Source organism: Papilio machaon, chromosome 2, assembly GCF_912999745.1.
Source record: "Papilio machaon chromosome 2, ilPapMach1.1, whole genome shotgun sequence".
Classification (NCBI taxonomy): Eukaryota; Metazoa; Arthropoda; class Insecta; order Lepidoptera; family Papilionidae; genus Papilio; species Papilio machaon.
Window position 1 is genome coordinate 7,797,364 of NC_059987.1, and position 20,628 is coordinate 7,817,991.

The 20,628-nt window shown below is 31.5% G+C and overlaps 2 protein-coding genes across 3 annotated transcripts; one reads left to right on the forward strand and one right to left on the reverse strand.

Moving 5' to 3' along the window:
- Positions 1 to 1,771: 1,771 nt before the first annotated feature.
- On the reverse strand, positions 1,772 to 7,334 carry LOC106716892. The gene is made up of 3 exons (XM_014510539.2): positions 6,714 to 7,334; positions 3,865 to 4,033; positions 1,772 to 2,488 (listed from the first exon to the last, which is right to left on the reverse strand). The coding sequence occupies exons 1-3, from the start codon at positions 7,127 to 7,129 to the stop codon at positions 2,318 to 2,320; spliced, it is 756 nt and encodes a 251-aa protein (XP_014366025.1). The 5' UTR covers positions 7,130 to 7,334; the 3' UTR covers positions 1,772 to 2,317.
- A 5,275-nt stretch (positions 7,335 to 12,609) lies between these two features.
- Positions 12,610 to 18,585, forward strand: LOC106716931. Of its 2 annotated transcripts, XM_014510602.2 has the most exons (10): positions 12,610 to 12,765; positions 12,919 to 13,039; positions 14,202 to 14,238; positions 14,466 to 14,481; positions 14,720 to 14,984; positions 15,469 to 15,502; positions 15,795 to 15,804; positions 16,067 to 16,081; positions 18,115 to 18,159; positions 18,381 to 18,585. In XM_014510602.2, exons 2-10 carry the CDS (start codon positions 12,988 to 12,990, stop codon positions 18,576 to 18,578), a joined length of 672 nt encoding a protein of 223 aa, XP_014366088.2. In that variant the 5' UTR covers positions 12,610 to 12,765; positions 12,919 to 12,987; the 3' UTR covers positions 18,579 to 18,585. The 2 variants fall into 2 exon arrangements, with proteins under 2 accessions (XP_014366088.2, XP_045537911.1); XM_045681955.1 differs by lacking the exon at positions 16,067 to 16,081 and having other exon boundaries at positions 12,611 to 12,765.
- The last annotated feature ends 2,043 nt before the right edge of the window (positions 18,586 to 20,628 follow it).

A 20,628-nucleotide genomic window follows, 5' to 3' on the forward strand; every position in this document is an offset into this window, starting at 1 on the left:
TTCATGAGTCATCGGAATATCCTGGATCTTCAATAAAGTGCGTCTATTGTTTATTTACATTACAATACATGTTCGCCTTGTAGTTTTTTTTTGAACGATTGCGTAATGGGTAATACGTTTCTTTTTAATTATTTGTCATTGTTTATTTATCAAGAAAAATATACATTAACCTTAAAGTGACAAAGATATTCGTTTTTTATTTTAGAATTGGTACTACGCCGTAACAAATACTTATAAGTAATAGTGGCTTTAACTGTCATTTTAAATACTATGTTAGCAATGTTCTTGCACGTTTTAAGTGTAATATGGTAAGCGGTTTCTGTTCCTATTACTGACATGTTTCGGTTCGAATAAGCTTATTTAAATGAAGTTAGTTTGGTGAGGCTATTCCAGGCATTCAAATCATGACACACCTCTCAATGGATCCTTCTTAAAGGACAAAATAGTATTTTCATATAGAGAATACTCACGTTACACAAAATTAAAATAAAGAGTACAAGAGGTTAACTTAAAACGCCTGTCAATTTTATATGAGCAAATTTTTCCGCCTGTAGGACGGATGTTAAAAGTAATTAAGGGTAATATTTTCCGGGGTTATGTATATCTGTTCTATTATGACTATGAATTGGTTTTTAAGATTGAGCTTGTAATCAGCTTCGAAATGTTTACAGTCGGTCGAGTTTGTTGTACTTGGTAACTTCGGTAGATCCTCAGACTATGGTTAAAACTTGGGTGAATTGCAAAGCTCCAGTAACTTAAAAATTTATATGTGTTTTTGTGAGATTATTTTACACCGCTGCTTCTTAACAACTAAGTAAATCACTGCAAATTGTCCAATTAATTTTAAGTTAGGCCGATATCACACTGGCGTTATACGAGTGTTGGCGTTGCTTCATCGCTGCGCAAAAGCGACGTTGACGTCGCGAGTTCTAGTGGCAAGGGTTCGCCTTGCGACCTCGCAACGTTAACGTCGCGTTTGTTGGCAACAGGTAAAATCACGCTGTCCATTTCTTTCAGGCAAATATTTATAAAATTCAGATTCATTATTTTTTATATTATTTGAGTACAGCGCGAAATATTAAATTTCTTGTGATCGATTGAATCATAAAGGGTTTTCCCAAAATTGACGATGAGATTTTCTTTTTCTTTTACATAATTTTCTTCAAAGTAGTAAAGCCAACAGTATTATTTACTCGTCGGAATCCATTATGTTTCTAATTGTACACCTCAAATAGTATCATGTGCGCGATGTTAATTGTTAACGTCCCGTTCAGCGGACGTCAACGCTTGCCACGCGACAAAGCGATGTCAGCGTTGGCGCTGCGAAGACGTTGGAGAGACGCCAACGCTCGTGAAACGCCAATGGGATAGCGCTAAGGCAATGATGCACAAGTTGAGGTTTTATGACAACAATAATAAAAATCATATACTTTTTCATTTTAATTTTATTTTATAAGCCTTAGTGACTAGTAATAAATAAAATGTCAGTCATTGCAATTTTTGTATATTGTAAATAAAAATATATGGGTTTTTATGTATTATTTTGAACATGAAATAAAAGTTTTGATAGTTTAATATATAAAGCTGTGAAATCTGAAGCAGGTGCTAAACATAAATGTAAATATATATTTGTATACTAAAATTATTTATAAACCCCCATGTATAAATGCCATAAGCAATGACTTTTTTAAGGCAACTTGGATACTATAGAATCCAATAGTCTTCACACGTGCAAATGTTTTGCAATGTGCTATTGCGTTGTACATGTACATCTATGGAACTATCCATAAAATTGTTCTTAATTCCCCTTTTCAAGGTTTAGTTTCTGTTCCCATTTTAAACAAAGTTGGGACATTCGTACACGGACTGCTTCAAGCACGAATGAATTCACATTTACATTATTTAAAAAACTCTATGCAACAATAAATTATCATATAGGTACAAATAAATTCATTCTAGAGAGCTTAAATCCATTACTGACTGACATCGTTTGTATTTTAAAACTATTTTGGTAACTCGTATCAAAATTACACTAATCAATTCTTACACGTCTCTTATACATTTCATATTGTAAAAGACCCATTTAGACAGTTCGACGAATAAGGCCCTTCGTACACGAAGCAACTTAGTGTATACGAAACTCTATGATATTGTATTGCGTAAGTCAATTAGCGACTGTATTTGTCGAGTTTCGAAGCTTTGCCGTGTGTACTAAGAGCCTAACGAAATCAAAAACAATAATATGAATGATGTCTATCAAAATAGGCCAATTAACATTATTCCTATCTACATCTCGAACAAATTTCGTTTCGTAATTTTAATTGGAAACTAGTACGGCTAAGAAGTCGTCTCCGTTCCTACTCTTGGGTCCGTTCAGAGTTCTGAAGGCTGCGGCACCGGAGCCCTTGTTTCTGGCCAGCAGGTTGGGGAAGGGGAAGTTCGGAACCCCACGGTGCCTTATGTCGAGAAGACCTTCGCCGAACGAGGCCTGAAACAAAAAAAGTGTTTTTAATTATGTAAATTATATAGGAGTTACTATGAAACATTGTTTGACGCGATTAACCTTAGCATGTAAAATGATTTCTCAACCCTGACACTACCAAAAAGGGTATCTTGATGACCTTCCAAAAGGTATTTAGACCCAGAAATTGTCAAAAATTATTTTCATAGAAATACACAGATATAACAGAGAAATAAGTACTTATGCTATGGATTCAGGTTAGACAAAAGGTGATTAATATTGGATACCTCTGTTGACATCAATTCAAACATTATATAAGATAATAATGCTAATTTTAACATAATATAAAGTTATATAACTTGATTTCAAGTAATTCGGTTCTTAAGTATGTGTAGTAATGATTATGTGTAACTTATGTCATCAAAAATTGCATAAAGTAATGATTTCATGGAATTTTATTAGATAAACGAATTTAGAATATAATAAATAACCTTGTCACAGTTATTAATAAGAATTTGTACTTTTTATGGGGCATATGAAAAAATGATAACAATGAATATACAAATCAACAATTATTTATTTAAGAAATTTACTTTTCAATTAAAAAAATGTAAAATATATAAAAAAATATATGAAATGCTCAATAAGAGTACCCGAAAACGACGTGAATTTATCGTAGATGTATGAATGTTTCTATAATCACTTCTGTGAGAGAGGTATGTCAGGACCGCGCCAAATGGGAGTCTGTGGTCTCTGCTTACCCCTCTAGGTTACGAGCGTGATTATGTTGTTGTCTTATTTAATCCGTATTTAAGTAGTCGTTTGATATTGTCAAGTCATATTCTAAGAAGTAAAATTCTAAGAAAATAACTTAGCATAAGGTTCTAAGTTATGGTGTCTAAGTGCATTATGTTGACTTGAGTAGGCCATTGGCATTATAACAAGCGGAATTTCCATCTCACAAGGATATGAATTGTTCAGAGCCGGGATCGTGGGCGGGTCGTAATATACTTGAATAAACGGATGTGGTTTACGATTATGATGACTTCGTTATTGTGGCACCAGGATGTAGAAAAATTAAGTCTAGTTCATTTTAGATTAACTTTTTTCCAAATGCGAGTAATTTTTTAAGAATTTACAAAAGAATTTATATCAAGATAGTCGTCTTAAGAATGATTGTGAATATTACACGTATAGCATCTCGTTAACTTAGTCTGAATGAATACTGCAGAACTATGCAAACCATTATTCGGGCGAAAATTTAAGGGAATTAATTAAAAACCAAAGTTTACGTTCTTAGTTTAAAAAAAATTACTTATGCATTACCGTAAAATTGTAGGCGCAATTTTACGGTATTTATATGGGTATATGTAGATGCTAGAATGACAGTTTTAAATACTTACTTGAGGTCGAGGAAATCCATCGTTGATAGAGTTAAAACCGAAAGCTGAAGACGTGCTTTGGCTGCCGAAACTTCCAGCCTGCGCAGCTGCAGCTGCGGCTGAACCCGACAACGAGGCTCCGGCCCCGCTGAATGACGCCGCCTGGCTACTCGCCTGACTACCGCTGAAGCTGAAAACATTATTATAAAAATATAGTGCCATCCAAAGTTTAGTCCGCCTCGCAATTTTGCACGAGACCCTACGCAGAACACAATCTTGAGTAAATATAGTGATGTTTTGAAAATATTATTTTTATTTCGAAAGAAATTTAGGTTATTCATAAAACTATTGCATTTTAATATCCAGTTTGGATACATGATCCAAACTGGATATTAAAATGCAATAGTTTTATGAATAACCTAAATTTCTTCTTCTCCAGAAATAATGGAGAATACTTTGTTCGTACTAGTAATTTAAGTTACATTTTCGACCGCATTTTTAATCTAAATATGTATATTTGTAAAAGTAAAAAAATAAGAAATCTTCCTTTATTTTTAATTACTATTCTATAATATTTTAGACTTATGTTATAACCGTAATTATGCGTAATAAATGTCTTTCTTTCTTTAATTCAATGTATGTTTTATAAAAGAAATTAGCTGTCGCCCGCGACTCTGTCCGCGCGGCATTAAACAACACTTTATAAGTAGCCAATGTGTTCTTCCCGACAACTACAACTGTGTTAAATTTCATCATGATCCGTTGAGCCGACAAACATCCATCCATCTAAACATTCGCATTTATAATATTAGTAAGAAATAGTCCGTGACAAATGATCATTTAAGAACTAAACATGTCAAACTTATGGTTCATGGTATATAGTTATTTAGGCTGTGTATCGCTTATAAGTTATTCATTATTCACTCGCACTCCTGTTATTAATAAGTCGATGTTTATTAAATGGTATGATAATCGTATTTATCATTTCAAGGAGGTATAGTAAGGTATAGTAAGGTAGACAAGTTAGTTACATAGGTTCAGTTCATATTCATACTAACTTACCTTTATTTCACAGGAAGGTATAGAATGCGATTATAATTTAATACAGGTTTATTTTTTAATACAATATTTATTTTTAACTAGCTTTCGCCCGCGACTCCGTCCGCGCATAATTAAAAAATAACGTAATTAGTAGCCTATGTGTTCTAACAGACTGCTCTATATCTGTGCCTAATTTCATCAAGATCCGTTGAGCCGTTCCGGAGATAACTTCAAACAAACATTCATCTATCCATCTAACATTTACCTTTATAATATTGGTAAGATTGTGTTGCACCATTTTCTATTAAACCTAAAATTTTCATATTTTTTTTGCACCATAGCAATTATTCTTTTACTAATCTATAATTTGTATTAATTAAAAAGGAAGCGATAGTTTAATTCGGACTGTGAACCGGTGGAACAGGTCACTGACCTTGTAATGCTTTTAACTATAGAAAACTTTTATGGATACTGTTATTTATGCGAATTATATAATACCTATAAATATATTTATCCTATTATCTATTTTTTGTTATTATTTTTGATAGAAAGATGGGTGGGATCTTTGACCACAATCCCATTTGAATAGTAAATACAATCTCAATCTAAGCAAGTTTTTTGTATGTGCAAATTCTCGAATTTTCTAATCTTTTATGTGTATATTAGTTTATTATTTATAAAAGTATTAGTTATAAAAATAACGAAGTTAATAGATGCTATAACTTTAATATCTACTAATTTCAACATAACTTCACTCGGGCTAAAATAGTTATATAATAATATAGCGGTTTAAAAGTGTAACTCAGAGCTATTAACTTAAACAGATCCTTGATCTATATGAAGGGTAAGGTCTTTGGACATTTATACACTAGCAAAAAGTTCAAGACTGTCAAAACACGGATGTTTTTTTTTTTATATTTATCTCTGGCTGACACGGAATCTCAAGATTCACTTACACCCGGATTCGAATTACTTGTTAACTAAAGAAAGGTAAGGTCTCGAAAATACGTAACCAATAAGGTATTATATGCGATGGTAGACTGCCAGGTGAACTTTAGTATGATTTTTACTGTCACAAAAAAGGTACAAAAGCATTTTTTTTTACTTTCTCAGTGATATCACAGTACATTTTTATACGAGTATTTCGAATGGTGGGTGGACTATGGACTATGATTAGTTAAGGATCTTCTTATCTAGTAAAATGTTGTGCTAAGAAAAGCAATGTAGAATTTTTCTAATCAATTGATTTCTCATATTCGTATAATACCAGAAGGACGTTTTTTAAATATACGCACAGCCATGAACGCTCCGGTGTCAATAAAACGCAAACCAAATATTTGAATAAACACATTATCTAAGTACTTGATTATCGTTAAACTAGTAAACAAATGAATGACGTTTGCTATATAAATTTTGAGCTTAAGTAATATTGGATATAGTGCTCGAGCACCACTCATCATCAGCTGCCTGCCTTTTCCCCATGAAATATCGACACAGTATAATTTACGACTCATGAACATATAAAGTCTAAACCAAGTCTAATCCTAATATATTCATTTATTTAGCATTCTAAAAGTGGGAAAATGGATATTTTTATAGCACATGTTTTAATTGCATAAACCACGTGAGTTGAGAAACCTTTGAATTGTTGAAGTCCATTTACGAGTTGGGGTTTGAATCCTAATCACTAAACCCTAAACGAATTTCTCTAAATTATTCAATCATGAACTAAAACTGTACATTTTGTTATTAGAATTTTATAAGTAAACTCTTTAATCAGTTAAAGGTTGAATCAATATCTGAGTGGAATATCAAATTACAATACTGACCTCCCAAATCCATTAAAGGACGAGGCTTGACTCGCTGAGTGCGATGCGCTGAAACCCTCGTTGAATCCAAACGAGAACGACTGAGAAGCGGAGTGGCTTAGGCCGGCACCACTGGCGCTGCTGCTCACACTCGCTGACAGACCGCCGTTCCCTGTTGGTGCCACGTTGAACCCGCCTCCGAATCCAAACCGGGGCTTGGGAGTTTCAGACATCCGTCTGTTACCCTCTCCAGGAAGCAGCGTACTTGGATCTCGCTCTAAATGTTCTAACACTGGGAGAACAGGTGGAGTGATCGGTTCCAATTTTCGCTGATTTCTTACAGCATCTGGAAACACGAAACCGTCAGCCGGTATAGGGGTCGATAGGGTCGTACCCACGGCCACCGAGAGGCACACACATAACAGGAGGAACTGCATGTTTGGGATTACAGAGTGGACTATGAGCGATAGACGATGTGTCTTGTATTAATAGGGTCGTGCGAGGTCGAACGTAGCGTTGGCATGCGGCCCGCGCCACAGCCTTCAGAAAATCCACTGTGCCGTAGTCGAGTCGATGCTCCGTTCGGGCACACTGCTCCCCTCCTACGATAAACAATACTCGTAAAGCTTATCCTTTTTAAGCTAACTGCTCCATTGTTCGGTGGTTGTTAAGAGACGCGGAAAACTAAGATATGATTGGGAAACCCCCTGTCCTAGATATAAACTACGATGCACAGTCAAGGCACGTTGGCGTCTTGTACTTGTTGTTCGAATGAATTAGCGTATTTTAACAGTAGTGTTTGGCAATTGACAGTCTCCCATGTGTTTATTGTAACAATAATCAAAACTGTAGTGATACCGTAATTACTTCTTCTGATGTCTAGTATTTGGTTCCTGTTAGCCTTTTTTAGATTTAACAGAAAGTAATTAAGGTATCAAAATATGGCCCGAAACTAGCGAAAGAACTGTCAAAAACTTGCAATATGTTAGAAGCATAGAGCAAATTTCTAAATATTCTATGGGAAAACTAAATTGATTTTCATATTGGAGAAAAATGCACAATAATCCGATTTGTTTCTTTCGCAACTCTTTGCTCGAATCAAATTCTTTCAAATTGAATTAAAGCAAATAATAAAAATCTATACGAACGAATTCTTAATTTAACTTTTATAGTTCATCAAATAAAAGCTATTAACATAAATTTACAATAACTTTAATGGAAGTATTGACAGGTACCGGTACCAAATTCTTGACAGACGAGTCGAGTTTCGCTAACTCGTTTACATCAATATTATTATTATAAATAATATGTATACAGTCGAACCTGGATGAGCGAGAGTCAAAAGGACTGCGATATTTTTCCGGCTTACAGAGGTTTCTCTTTTACCCGAATTTCTCGCTTATGAAGGTCTTTCGTTTGAACCGGCGAATGATTCTAGCTTATAGAGGTTTCTCGCTAATCCAGGTTCGACTATACTTATAATTCATCTTATAAATTATCTTTGAGTTCGATGTCGCGACATTGTTTTTGATACATATTATTATGCTTTTTGAATGCAAAGTGAATTTGTTTGACGCGTCAATACTACTGCAGACAAAATCAACAATTACAAACCGTTTAACTTAAGTTTTATTAAGTACTAGCTTTTACCCGCGACTCCGTCCGCGCGGAATAAAAAATAGAAAACGGGGTAAAAATTATCTTATATCCGTTTCCTGGTACTAAGCTACCTGCCCACCAATTTTCAGTCAAATCGATTCAGCCGTTCTTGATTTATAAATAGTGTAACTAACACGACTTTCTTTTATATATATAGATTTGATATCTCGAAATAAAAACCTTTGCAAAACAGTTATTTGTTTGAACTTTTATGCCTTTTCCATACATATATAACAAATTACTTATTACTAGGATGTACTAAATTAATATATTATGTTACTCTTTGTTGACAAAAAAATGTAAATACATACATTCTTAGTATGGTTTAGTTGGAGGGTAAATTTTATTTTTTGAATTTTCAAAGTATTTTTCTTGCGTTCAAAAACTTTGCTTTATTAGAAAAGTTAAAAAGGTATTATTTCATTACTTTCACATCGTACTCTAATACGACTAATTTTAATAATTATAATAAAGAGAAAAAAAATTGTAATTACTATCAATACTTATAACCACAAATGTCCTTATTTATCTAACACGAAGGCTATTGGTATAAAGTATCAGTACTGTCCTGGGAGATATATTACTTAGCGGACGGTCGCAGGTTCGATAGGCAGTATACTATCATCTTACATCATTCGAGGCTACTGGTCATAATATTATATTACATGTTACTTTAGTAGCGTGTCCAAATTGCAAACACTAGATAACAACGACTGCGTAGAGGTTAAAATAATTACAGATGCTATGGAATCAGGAGGTCTATAAATTTTTTTGGTCCGAATTTTCGACAAATTTGTTGAGAAATGCGAATTTCAGTGTTGGTTGGTTTTGATGTACGAATTATTTCGCAAACTCGCATTCTGTTTAGGATAGTTACATTTTGACGTCAGAGCTATGACTAATCGTGGATTTCTGATGTCAAAATCCCCGTTCAAAACATATTGTTATCGCTGTTTTGTCAATGATAATGACAGGGATGACGATATGTTTTATACAGATATTTTGGTCTCAGAAACCAACGGTAAGTGAACTCGTATACTATTGTTTAAAAGTAGATGGACAAGAAAGGTTAGACAGATAATAATCAAAATTGTGGACAGATTATTTTGAGTATGATTAAACATTGTCATCTAACAAAGAGTATTCTGTATAAGTAGGATGAAAGTCATGAATAAAAGACATCAATACTCATATATAAAGGGTGCGAATTACGGAGAAAATACTCATAAAGTCATGTGTTAAGTGACCTACATCCTATGCCCTTCAAGACCTGACCCCAAACAAATCTATTTTACAAATATTTTATATAAATATGTATTTAAAAATTCAATCTTGTTTATTTAGTAAACATATCAAAAAATCACATGACCGCTGATAAATCACGTCTGTTAATCCAATTGATATAGCAAACACGATACCCACTGTTAGGAACTTATTGAATCTTACTAATATTTTAAATGCGAATGTTTAGATGGATGGATGGATGTTTGTTTGAAGGTATCTCCAGAACGGCTGCATGGATATCGCTGAAATTTGGTATAGATGTAGAACATGGTCTGGAAGAACACGTGGGCTACTAATAAGGTTTTTTTTAATTCCCCGCTGACGGAGTCGCAGGTGACAGCTAGTATATTACAAACTCACTGACATTCTCAGAGTCTTTTATATAAATTTAACAGTCTTTTGGTGTAGATTTTTCGTACGTAAATTACATTAAGCAAATCCTTTAATGACCACTAAACGACTTTGAGTGCAAACTCAACTACCACTAATTGATCACATTTTATTTTTAGAAATAAAGGTAGAACCCGACCTTAGAAGAATCTCCCTTTAAATTAAGTACATACTTTCAACGTTGTCAAAAAATAATGAAATATAGTCGAAAATAAGTCTCATTCATATTGGTAGGATTAAGTCAATTTTGGAAAAAAAAGAATTCGATCGCATTATTGTCCGGTCCAGGCGGGGTCGCACGTTCTGGGTCACGGTCACGCACTCACATGTCTAATTGCACGAAGTCTCATAATTTGTATGCCGAAGGCGCGACAAAACGTCACACGGGTGACGTCACAACAAACATCGGAGAAATAAAGCTAATAAATCTAAATTTATTACATACTAGCGGTAGCCCGCGACCTAATGATACCCAAGAAAGAAAGTCCCGTCAAAATTGTTCAAGCCGTTTCAAAAAAGGCGGCTTGCGCACAGACAAACAGACAGACAATTTAAAAATAGATTTCCCTTTTAGATAAACTACAGTTCGTACAGACACTTAAATTTTATTAACTACTAGCTGTCAAACAAACATCCATCCATAAATCTATCCATCCATCCATTTGAACATTCGCATTTATAATATTAGTCAGATATAGATAACAAACGGGGTTATATACATAATGATATAAATAATGAAAAGGTAATGTCTTTCTTAGGAGATGTGTCATAAACGTTACTTCATTGTTTGTACTCGGATTATCTATGGCAAGAAAGGGTCACTCAATTTAATTTTTCTACTACCACATAAACGCCTTATTTGTGCATAAAGTAAATTTTGCTATGATTAAACTCGAAGGAAAGATTTAAAGAAAGTTATATTAAAATTAACGAGAAATTAGTAGGTTTTTCTATAAGTATAATTATATAAATCCAATGGTTCAACTCTTTTTCCACTTTTTAAGATAGTGTCTTGATTATACGGAGGTCTTTAAAGTGGAACACTTAGATTTAAAAATCGATCAAAAGAATGGAGTAACGTTAGAGATGAAGTCACTCTTTGCCATTACGTAGATGTACTAAATGAAAGCATTGTGTGGAGGAATCACCTCCATTGACCCCAAAGAGTCTCGAACAGCGTTATTGCGCACCTTAATTCTATAAGCGTGGTGACACACTGCCGGTATGTGATTTGTATTTTCAATAATAATAATATTAATAATAAATAATAGACTGAGGCAAAATTATTGCTAAATGTTGAGGCAGAAACTTTATCAAATAATTATTACATTTTGAGTTTTAAAAACTAAAACTGTAATAAAAATGAACTATACTGGTGTGGCACGACATGAAAGATATTTTTGTTGATTTCTCTCAAACAGGATCCTATAAGACAATTAACGCATTCTTTCATTACATGCACAAACAGCTTCGAATGAAGAGAAAACAAGGCAATTAATTGAGCAAAATTGTTCACTACGATTTAGGGTCATTAAATAGACAGACAGATATCAATTCCAACTGTTTTGTGAGCAAGGTTAAGTGAAAATAAAACGAGTTGGTAACAAAAAAAAGAAGGAAAAATCCCGACAAAATTTACCTCATTTGTAATCCCATAAAAATAAACAATATTGGCTTTTAAGTCTTTTTAATGCAAATGAGACGAGATAGTGATTACTTTTGTAACATGATTATTTCTTGTAACGTCCAAATATTTGTATAATATTTCAAAATAATTAATTTACCATATACAAATGTTGTGTTGAAATGTACTTAATTTTACAAAGAAATATACATTTTTATAGTAGAAACAAAAATAAAAAGGGATTCAATGTTATTTTGAAGTCAATCTTGAATGTTATACTCTACGTAGACCTGTTTTGGTTATCAATACGAAAATATTGCATCTTTGTGGAAATTCGGGAAGGTCAGTCACAATGTATACGTGTTCTGTGAACAGCGTTTCTTTGTTTTAGTCTTCAATACGTTTTAAATTATAAGGTAATCAATGGTGTAATTTTGTTCTATTCTGCACAATAAATTGTTTTAAAATCAGCATAATATTATACTTTACTTTTTCTTTGCACGTTTGGCCTTGACTTAATTTTGAGGTTATGTTTAATGAATGTTTAGACATTCTTGTATTTTTAATAATTTTAGTTCACGAATTTTTCTATATTTTCATGATGGAACTAACAACATTTTCTGCTCTAGTTACAATAGTTAATACATAATTATTAAGAGTATAAAGTAGTGATAATTAACATTTAAAATTACATTATTTAAGCTTTCAAATTCAGATAAGGCATGTTCACAATAACGGTTAAATGAAGGATTTGAAGTTACGACTATGTACTTCTAACCTTACCCTAGATAGTTGGACTATAGGTGCTAGTGAATACTAGATGATCTTAATTTACACAAACAGAACAGACTAGTTGTAAAATGGCATAAATATTACATATAGAACTAACGTTCATTGTTTTTATTATGCTTCGAAGTCACGAATGTCATTAGCTACGGCAACAAACACGCATCAGTATCAACAAATTAGTACCGTGAGCAAGTCTCTACGGCCAGCGCGAACCACATAAAACTTTATTACGTAAAAAATAAGTTTGAAAATTAAATAACAACTCATAAACAAATTTTAGTTTCCAAGAAAACCTTATGGTTTTTGTTTTGAGTGTATTATTTCAATGTGAGTCTCGTTTCACTTGAAATTATTCTTTTCAACATATTTTTCCAGAAAACGTAACGGCCATTCGTTTCAGTTATTTACTCAGCTTGTAGCATTTCAAACAACAATTTACGAATAATACTTAAATGAGTTATTCAATGTATAAATTTTCAGTGCTTTGAAAACTTCGCTCGAAGGAACTGCGAACGACTTACAATACCGAATAATAACTTACGCTAAAAAATGGCGTATTTCTTCCTAATCGCTACAATTGTGTTAGTAGTTGGCGTAAATGGTAAGTTAAATTTATATTTATGATTAACTGTATCTAAATTTTTGTCTAGAACTGGAAAAATTATAAGCACTGGTACCGTTTCGTGCGGCTGTCGTGAAAGAAATGTTTTAACGGTCTCTACGGATGTCAATTCATTATGTCCTGGCTTGACCGATTATCTCAAAATATGACGTCACTGATTCTTTTCCAGGCTATATTGGTACACAGAATTATTGATTTAAAAAAAACCAAGTTGAGTCAAAAGTTTAGCGCATTTGTGTATTTTTAAAGGAAACAACATTAAAAGTGCTGCTATATCCAAATTATGTTTCAGTCATACAAAGTAATCTATCTTATCTATATATATAAAAGAAAGTCGTGTTAGTTACACTATTTATAATTCAAGAACGGCTGAATCGATTTGACTGAAAATTGGTGGGCAGGTAGCTTAGAACCAGGAAACGGACATAGGATAATTTTTACCCCGTTTTCTATTTTTTATTCCGCGCGGACGGAGTCGCGGGTAAAAGCTAGTATATATATAAAAGAAAGACGTGTTAGTTACACTATTTATAACTCAAGATCGGTCGAACTAATTTAGCTGAAAATTGATGGGGAGGTAGCTTAGAACTAGGAGACGGACATAGGAACTTTTTTATCTTGTGTGCATTTTTTTATTCCGCGCGGACGGAGTCGCGGGTAAAAGCTAGTTTAATGATAAAAGTAATAAAAAATCTTAGTGTGGGGAATACATTGAACTGAATTGAACTAAAACTAGAAAACTAGAGTAAGAAAAGAAGTTTTTACGGGAGATACCTTCAAACAAACATTCATTCCTAAACTTTCGTATTTATAATATTAGTAAGATTTAGTAAACTGTCTTTATTATTTCACAATCAAAAATTTTCCATTGCATCAATGACGTAATACGAATTTTTATTTGCTTTAGACACGAATTCTCAATAAATGAACAGCTGCGTAAATATTATATTTAACAACATACTTTTATATGTTGTAAGACGACTTTAATGATTCCTTTGTTAGATGAATATTTTTGATATATTTAAACTTACACTAGCTTACTATATTTTAGTTGCAAACATAATTTTTTTGTTAATACCCACACTGGTTATTTCAAAATTTGCTGTCGCTATTAAATTTAGCTATTTTTTTTTGTTTTCAGCCGACCCAAGTAATGATAATCAAAATCCATTTCAAGGGTAAGAAAATAAATAACTTTATTCTATCATTTACAATCTGTAGTGTGATATAACAATGTAACTTATAAAAACATGGAAAAACCATAGATAATTTGAGCAGTACTTTTTTTACTTCGTTTCTTTTTTTTAAATGTATCCTTGCAGAAGTCTAGCAAAATATTGTTAGTAAGTTTTTACATTTAGAAAAAACCTTTTTATCATAATTTGTAATGTAATTTTTATTTTAGGTTTCCGTTTGATCAGGTAAGATAGACAGAAAACAAAATTTAATATTTTTGAAGCATCCTCACGAGTAAGAACTGATTTCAATAAATTTTACTTTTACTTTATTTGTTTCTATAAGTTCGTCTTTGTAGATTAACTTAAACACATTACAATAAAGTCATGTGTTTTGTTTGAGTAAGTATCTCAAAATTAAAATACGTGTTCTATTTTTTTTACTTATACAGAATTTTAATCGGTAATTTATTATAATTTACAGTTTCAAAAACCTTTCCAAAACATCCATGTAAACAGTTTCCAGCCTTTCTTTCCTTTCCCGCTCCATCCTATAATACCTTTCCCTACCATCAAGATACCCAGTCCAGATGACATTATTGGTAAAAAGCCTAGCCCAGGAGAATCGTTTAATGGTGTATTGGTACAGTCTTCCAGTGGTTACACCACAGATGAGAACGGAAATGTCATCAAAAATGGTGGTACCACTGTTTTAACTAACGACAACGGTGAAGTCAAGGAGTTTAAAGGTTTGTATAACATTTTCATGAGTTTCTAAGGAGACGAATTTTGTTTACTTATAACAAAAATCCTTGCATCGCTCGGAACCGATAGATAACTTATTAAACGCTACATAACAGAAGAGCTTACTATGACTGAGGGAATTTTGTACAAAAAGAATACAAAATTAAGATTTCCGCTAATAAATTGCTGAAATAGTTTTTTTATTTTAAATATTATTTCCTCCACATACTAAGTGTTGTTAACATATACACGATACATAGCATTACGTAATGTTATCAATACTGATTTTATGACTTAATACGTGTTCACCTTTGGGCCGATTAATAGGAAAAAATCCTATTGGTACGATTCAAACCCAAAATTCAATGGGACCAATAGATTTTTTTTATTCTATGGACTTAATCGGCGCAATAGGAAAAAATCCTATTGATCGGTAGGCCGATCGGTCAACTGGATACCTGTCTTGATATAATTTGTTTCTATTTACAGTTGGTAAAACCCCGCCGGTGATTAAAAGCAACATGTAAGTAAAGAGTTATAAAGTTAGATAGGTCAAGACATGAGACCAATGATAGAACCCGACATTTAAAACTTTTTTCTCGGAGACCTCTTTCAATTTAACTGGGCTTGATGAACTGCTGCTACGTTTTTTTTTTAAATTTAAAATTTAAATTTTTTTACCTACCATCGTACAACGCCGCCGTGTCTTCTTCGGACCCCAGCAGTTCCACCTTAACCACTTTGGGAATCACTGGGATTAGACCAATGGCGTTGTTTCTTTTAGAATTAAGTTACTTATTTTATTTTTGTTTCAGAGTTCCACCGGTAAGAAACGACTAAAGGATAAAAAAACCGTTTAAGATTAATCTAAATTAAGCGATTATGATTGTTATAAATAGTTATATTAATGTTATTATTCTAAAACATAAGAAATAGTGACTGCACTTTATGAAAACAGGTAAATACATTTTAGATCTCTTATTTTCACATAATACAAAGACGAACTTTTTAACTTTACTTTTATTTTTTAATAATAAATGTTTGTGAGTCGAGATGAAATTTGGTACATTATTTCTTTTTGTTTCAGTTTCAAAATCCAAAGGTATAGTGGATTTAATAAATATAATTTTCAAACTCCGATCATCAATAACTTATTCTTATAATTAAATAATATTTACATTATTAATAACGAATAAATTAACGTCTACAGATAACAATAACAAAGGGAAAGGTAATGTAGCATAATTCTCTTAATTTAAACTAATGATTTCCAATAATTTCATTAAAAAATGTTTGATTAGGAAAGATACTTTTATTAGTGTTATTTACAATTAGGTTAATTGAGAATTATTTGAATATATTTTACAATTTTACAGACTCCGCCGATAAATTTGTCGAAGGTAAAAAATTTTACGTAAACAATTCTGCTCAATAATTCTAAACAGAATAATAATGGCCTTTTTACCGCTCACGTGGGGTCGGCACACAAGGTTTTGTAAACCTTAAGTTTTGGCTTAAGATTTTACGGCTGGCCGTCTGCCTCTCGCCAATCCTACTCGTGAGGAATTTCTTAAAATTTAAATATAATATAAGCTAAATAATTCAAAATTACTTCTAAAAATAATTGCAAATGCTAAACACAATCGCTCTACTTCTAGTATTTCAAAATCTTACGTTATTCAAATCATTTTTTTTAATTGTTTTATAATTATTTCAGCTACCGAAAATTGATTTACCAAAGGTTAGCTTCAAATTTAGAATATAAAGTACATATAGTTTGGGATTTTTTTCAATAATAAAGAATACGCTTTATCTGTACTTTTATGGTTTTACAATTTTTTCAGTTGCCTGATATCAATATTCCTGGGGTGAATATTAATTAAATTGCATTAGAATATTTTCACGATTAAATTATTTTAAGTTCATTTTGTTAATTGAGCGAAATATAATTTGTATTAGATCAATTAAATTATTGATTACAGATAATTAATATAAAAGGAGTACAGGTATAAAAAAGTTACCTTTTAAAAATTCAATAATAAAGTTAGACATAAAATTAAGAGTAAAATTAATAATCTTTTACAGTTGCCTTCGATTGATTTCTCGCAGGTAGAATTAATATATTAGTAAAGATAATTTTTATTTTTCTTATGTTGTGAGTCAAGAATATTAAAAACAAAAATGAATATTCAAAATCTTATAGCTACCCGATATCCCAGAAAGCGAGGTATGTTACTATTTGTTATGTCAATAAAGTAAAAAACTAGAAAATAAAATGTCTTTCCTAAACAAGTTAAACGTAAAAAGTATTTAAATAATTTAAAAATATTCATAATTCTTTAAACATTTTATACAAAATATAATTTTTCTATTCCGTACGGAATTCATGGATTATTAACAAATAACTGTCTCATATTTCCTTTCATATATTTAAGCAAGAATTGTTTTTTTTTGTTACTCAATGATAGTGCACAATAAAGTATATTTGTATTTGTATTTGTAATTTTGTAGCATTCTTTACATTTGATATCATGAAAATTAAAATATTCTTGAATGATTATAATTCATTCATTAAAATGAAAAAAAAAAATCTTTGCTAGTTAATTTCGTTTGTGTTAATTTAGTTTTATAAAATCTTTATTTCAGTACACTAAAATTACAATAACTGAGGTATTCAATTTAATTTATACAAATATATCAACATTTTTCAAAAATACAAAAATTATTATTTATAGATCGTAAGAAATTTAGGTTGAAAAAATAAAAGTTGTTTTTATAAAATAGTTAGGAATGAAAGTTAACGCACTCAAGTTAACAACTTCAATAATAATTTGAAACTTTTAAATTTACGGTTCAGAGCATTTAATTAGGTAACAAAATGTGTTTATATTTTTATTACATTTCATATTTTATCGCATATTTTGACATTTCTAGGACAATTAGGTATGTAAATATAGAAATAATCACTTCAATGTAAGGTTACATTTTTGTTTAATTTGCAAATTCTTTTTACAACTGCAAAATAACGTGTTAAGCGAACTAGTTTTTTCAAACAATAAAACTCAGCCTTCTTTAACTTACGATGGTCTACATGTACGATGGTCTAAATTTTTACGTAATATGTATGTTTAACAGATGCCAGTTATGCCGTCAATGCCATTATTCTTCCCGCAAATACATGTAAGCTAAATTATATTTAATGCAAAAAAGTTGATAAATTCGATGACAGTGAAATAACCCTGAGTTATGCATTATAGTTTCGATTTCACTCCAAAATTAATACACATCTATGTCATCGTAATTTTTTAATTTGGACTTTTGCATATTAAGCCTATTAAAATCGTTAAGATAATTAGTTAGAAAACTTATTTTTATTACATCTTCAAATTTTTATATTTCAGATTACGTCATTTAACAATGACAACTTAAAGAGGATTAAGCCCGGTCCAAATCAACATTTCGTCGGTTCCTCATCTTCTTCGTTCACAGTCTCTAGTAATGTCAACGGCAGAAAGAACTACGCCGGTGCCACTAAAACCATCGTCAACAATAATGGCCATGTAGACGAACAAGCTCTTATTATTGAAAATAGCGTTTAAATTATAATAAATGGCAGTTTTTTTTTCATAGTTGGTAGTACTTTTAACAGTTGCAATTTTTTTCATGTAATGTTTTTAAGGTTATCTTTCATTTATAATTTTTGGTATGTTCATTGAATTGTACATTTATTTTGTTTTATTTTTTATGAACTCAACGTTTTCGAAAACTGTAACATTTAAATAAACTAATGATACAAATTAATAGATGTTTTATTTATGTTTTTGAAACACTATATCTGTCGTTGATTTAAGAATATTTTGTTTGAAGTATGATAAATAATGGATTGGAAAACTTCGGTAAGTTAGTTCTTACTTTTGACATGTCAAATATTTAGAGTTTTAAATTAAAGGTCTAATACAGGAACGCCTGCTTAAATAATTTATCAATGTTGCTTACAATATTAAAGCTATTCAAAATTTACAGGCGAAAAGTATATCATTCGTTCATCATTAACCTTGTTCAGGTATCAGATAAAAAGTACCGGTTCCAGGCCTTACTCAGGTTGTGACATCTTACATCTTAAATAGTCCATGACAATGCCAGGCAGAATTTAATATAAAAAAATACTTGCACCAGTTAGATTTATTAAATAAAAGAAAAAAGTTAAAGAAGAAGCATTAATTTATATGTAAAACGACAACAACTGGACAAAATTACCTAAACGCACTGTTCTTTGAAATCCTTATAATTATAACAAAGATGATTCTGGCAATATATACAGAAAAATATTCAAGGTTACATGACATGTACGTACACATTATTAATTCTTTTGAAATTTTCAATGAACGACTGGTACTGATTACCTTCTATTGTTTTTATGCATTTCAGTCTTACTTAGCATAGCGATAATGAAAAATGCCCACAGGCTATGAAAAAAAATAAGTTCATTGTACGTACTAAGTACTTAAGTGATGATTTATTAAATGACTACCATTACTTGACACAATGGATCACATTTATTTAATTTAACAATCAGTAAAGTATGTTTTAGGGTATAATTGAGCTTTTAAGAAATATTACAAATATTTATAAATCACTATTGTAATTAAAAAAAATAAGGATTACATATTCATATTATAATTTTATCTGCTGAGTTAAAGTTGTTTGTTAATGGAAGATAATTTAGAGGAAAACCGAAACGAAATCATCCGAGTTTGATCTTATGTATTGATATGAAATATGAATGATCGAATATATAATTATTGACGATTCTAAGCTCTTATTATAGTTTCTTAGTAGTGCAATTGTAAGTAGCAAGTGTATATTAAACAAATAATATTTTTTTAGTCCCTGTTGTTGTTTAACTTAAGTAACAAATTCCATAGGACTTGGGAACTTAAGCTAGCACAAAAATGCAGTGCTTAGCACGAATATTGGAGAGAACGTCTTTGTATTGTCAAAATTTGTGCAGCGTCCCTATCGGGCGTCAATTACACCTACATATCTCGTACAAATTACGTATTTTGTCGATAACGTTACGTAGGCGCGTATCGCAAATATTCGTACTAGGCCCTCAGTAGTAAGCCCGAAAGAAGTAGTCTTTTTTTTACTCTGAAATACGGGAATGACGACCTAAATACGGTTGTTAATACAATTCGACACATCTTACTAATATTATAAATGTTTGTTTGAAAGCATCTCCGTAACGGCTCAACGGACGATGATGAAATTTGGCACAGATATAGGACATAGTCTGGAAGAACACATAGGCTACTTATTAATTTTTTTCTTTAATTCCGCGCGGACGAAGTCGCGGCGGCAGCTAGTACGTTATTTAGTACGTATATTTGAAATAACTATAGGTTTTAAAAAATTATAAGGATCTCTAAAGAACAAAGTCATTATTCCCATAGTATTTTTGACAAGGAAAAATTTGGTTCTCGTCCGTAACTAATTTCGCAAGGTTGTTTAAACCAATAAATATGGTGATACAGATTCTTCAGCTTGCACTGGAGTACTTTTAAGAGTTAAAATACCAGATTCTATTTATTTTACTTTATAATCATGTCTAAATATCTTGTTACATTTTGTTTTATTGCATTGTTTTTC

What these genes read in the sequence shown, in the direction of transcription:
- LOC106716892 (XM_014510539.2), bottom strand. Translation starts at nt 7,129, where the DNA reads ATGCAGTTCCTCCTGTTATGTGTGTGCCTCTCGGTGGCCGTGGGTACG. An exon ending in TCCTTTAATGGATTTGGGAG is followed by an intron (nt 4,034 to 6,713) that starts GTCAGTATTGTA and finishes TAATGTTTTCAG; the next exon opens with CTTCAGCGGTAGTCAGGCGA. An exon ending in ATGGATTTCCTCGACCTCAA is followed by an intron (nt 2,489 to 3,864) that starts GTAAGTATTTAA and finishes TTTTTGTTTCAG; the next exon opens with GCCTCGTTCGGCGAAGGTCT.
- LOC106716931 (XM_014510602.2), top strand. Translation starts at nt 12,988, where the DNA reads ATGGCGTATTTCTTCCTAATCGCTACAATTGTGTTAGTAGTTGGCGTA. An exon ending in GTTAGTAGTTGGCGTAAATG is followed by an intron (nt 13,040 to 14,201) that starts GTAAGTTAAATT and finishes TTTTGTTTTCAG; the next exon opens with CCGACCCAAGTAATGATAAT. An exon ending in TGAAGTCAAGGAGTTTAAAG is followed by an intron (nt 14,985 to 15,468) that starts GTTTGTATAACA and finishes TTCTATTTACAG; the next exon opens with TTGGTAAAACCCCGCCGGTG.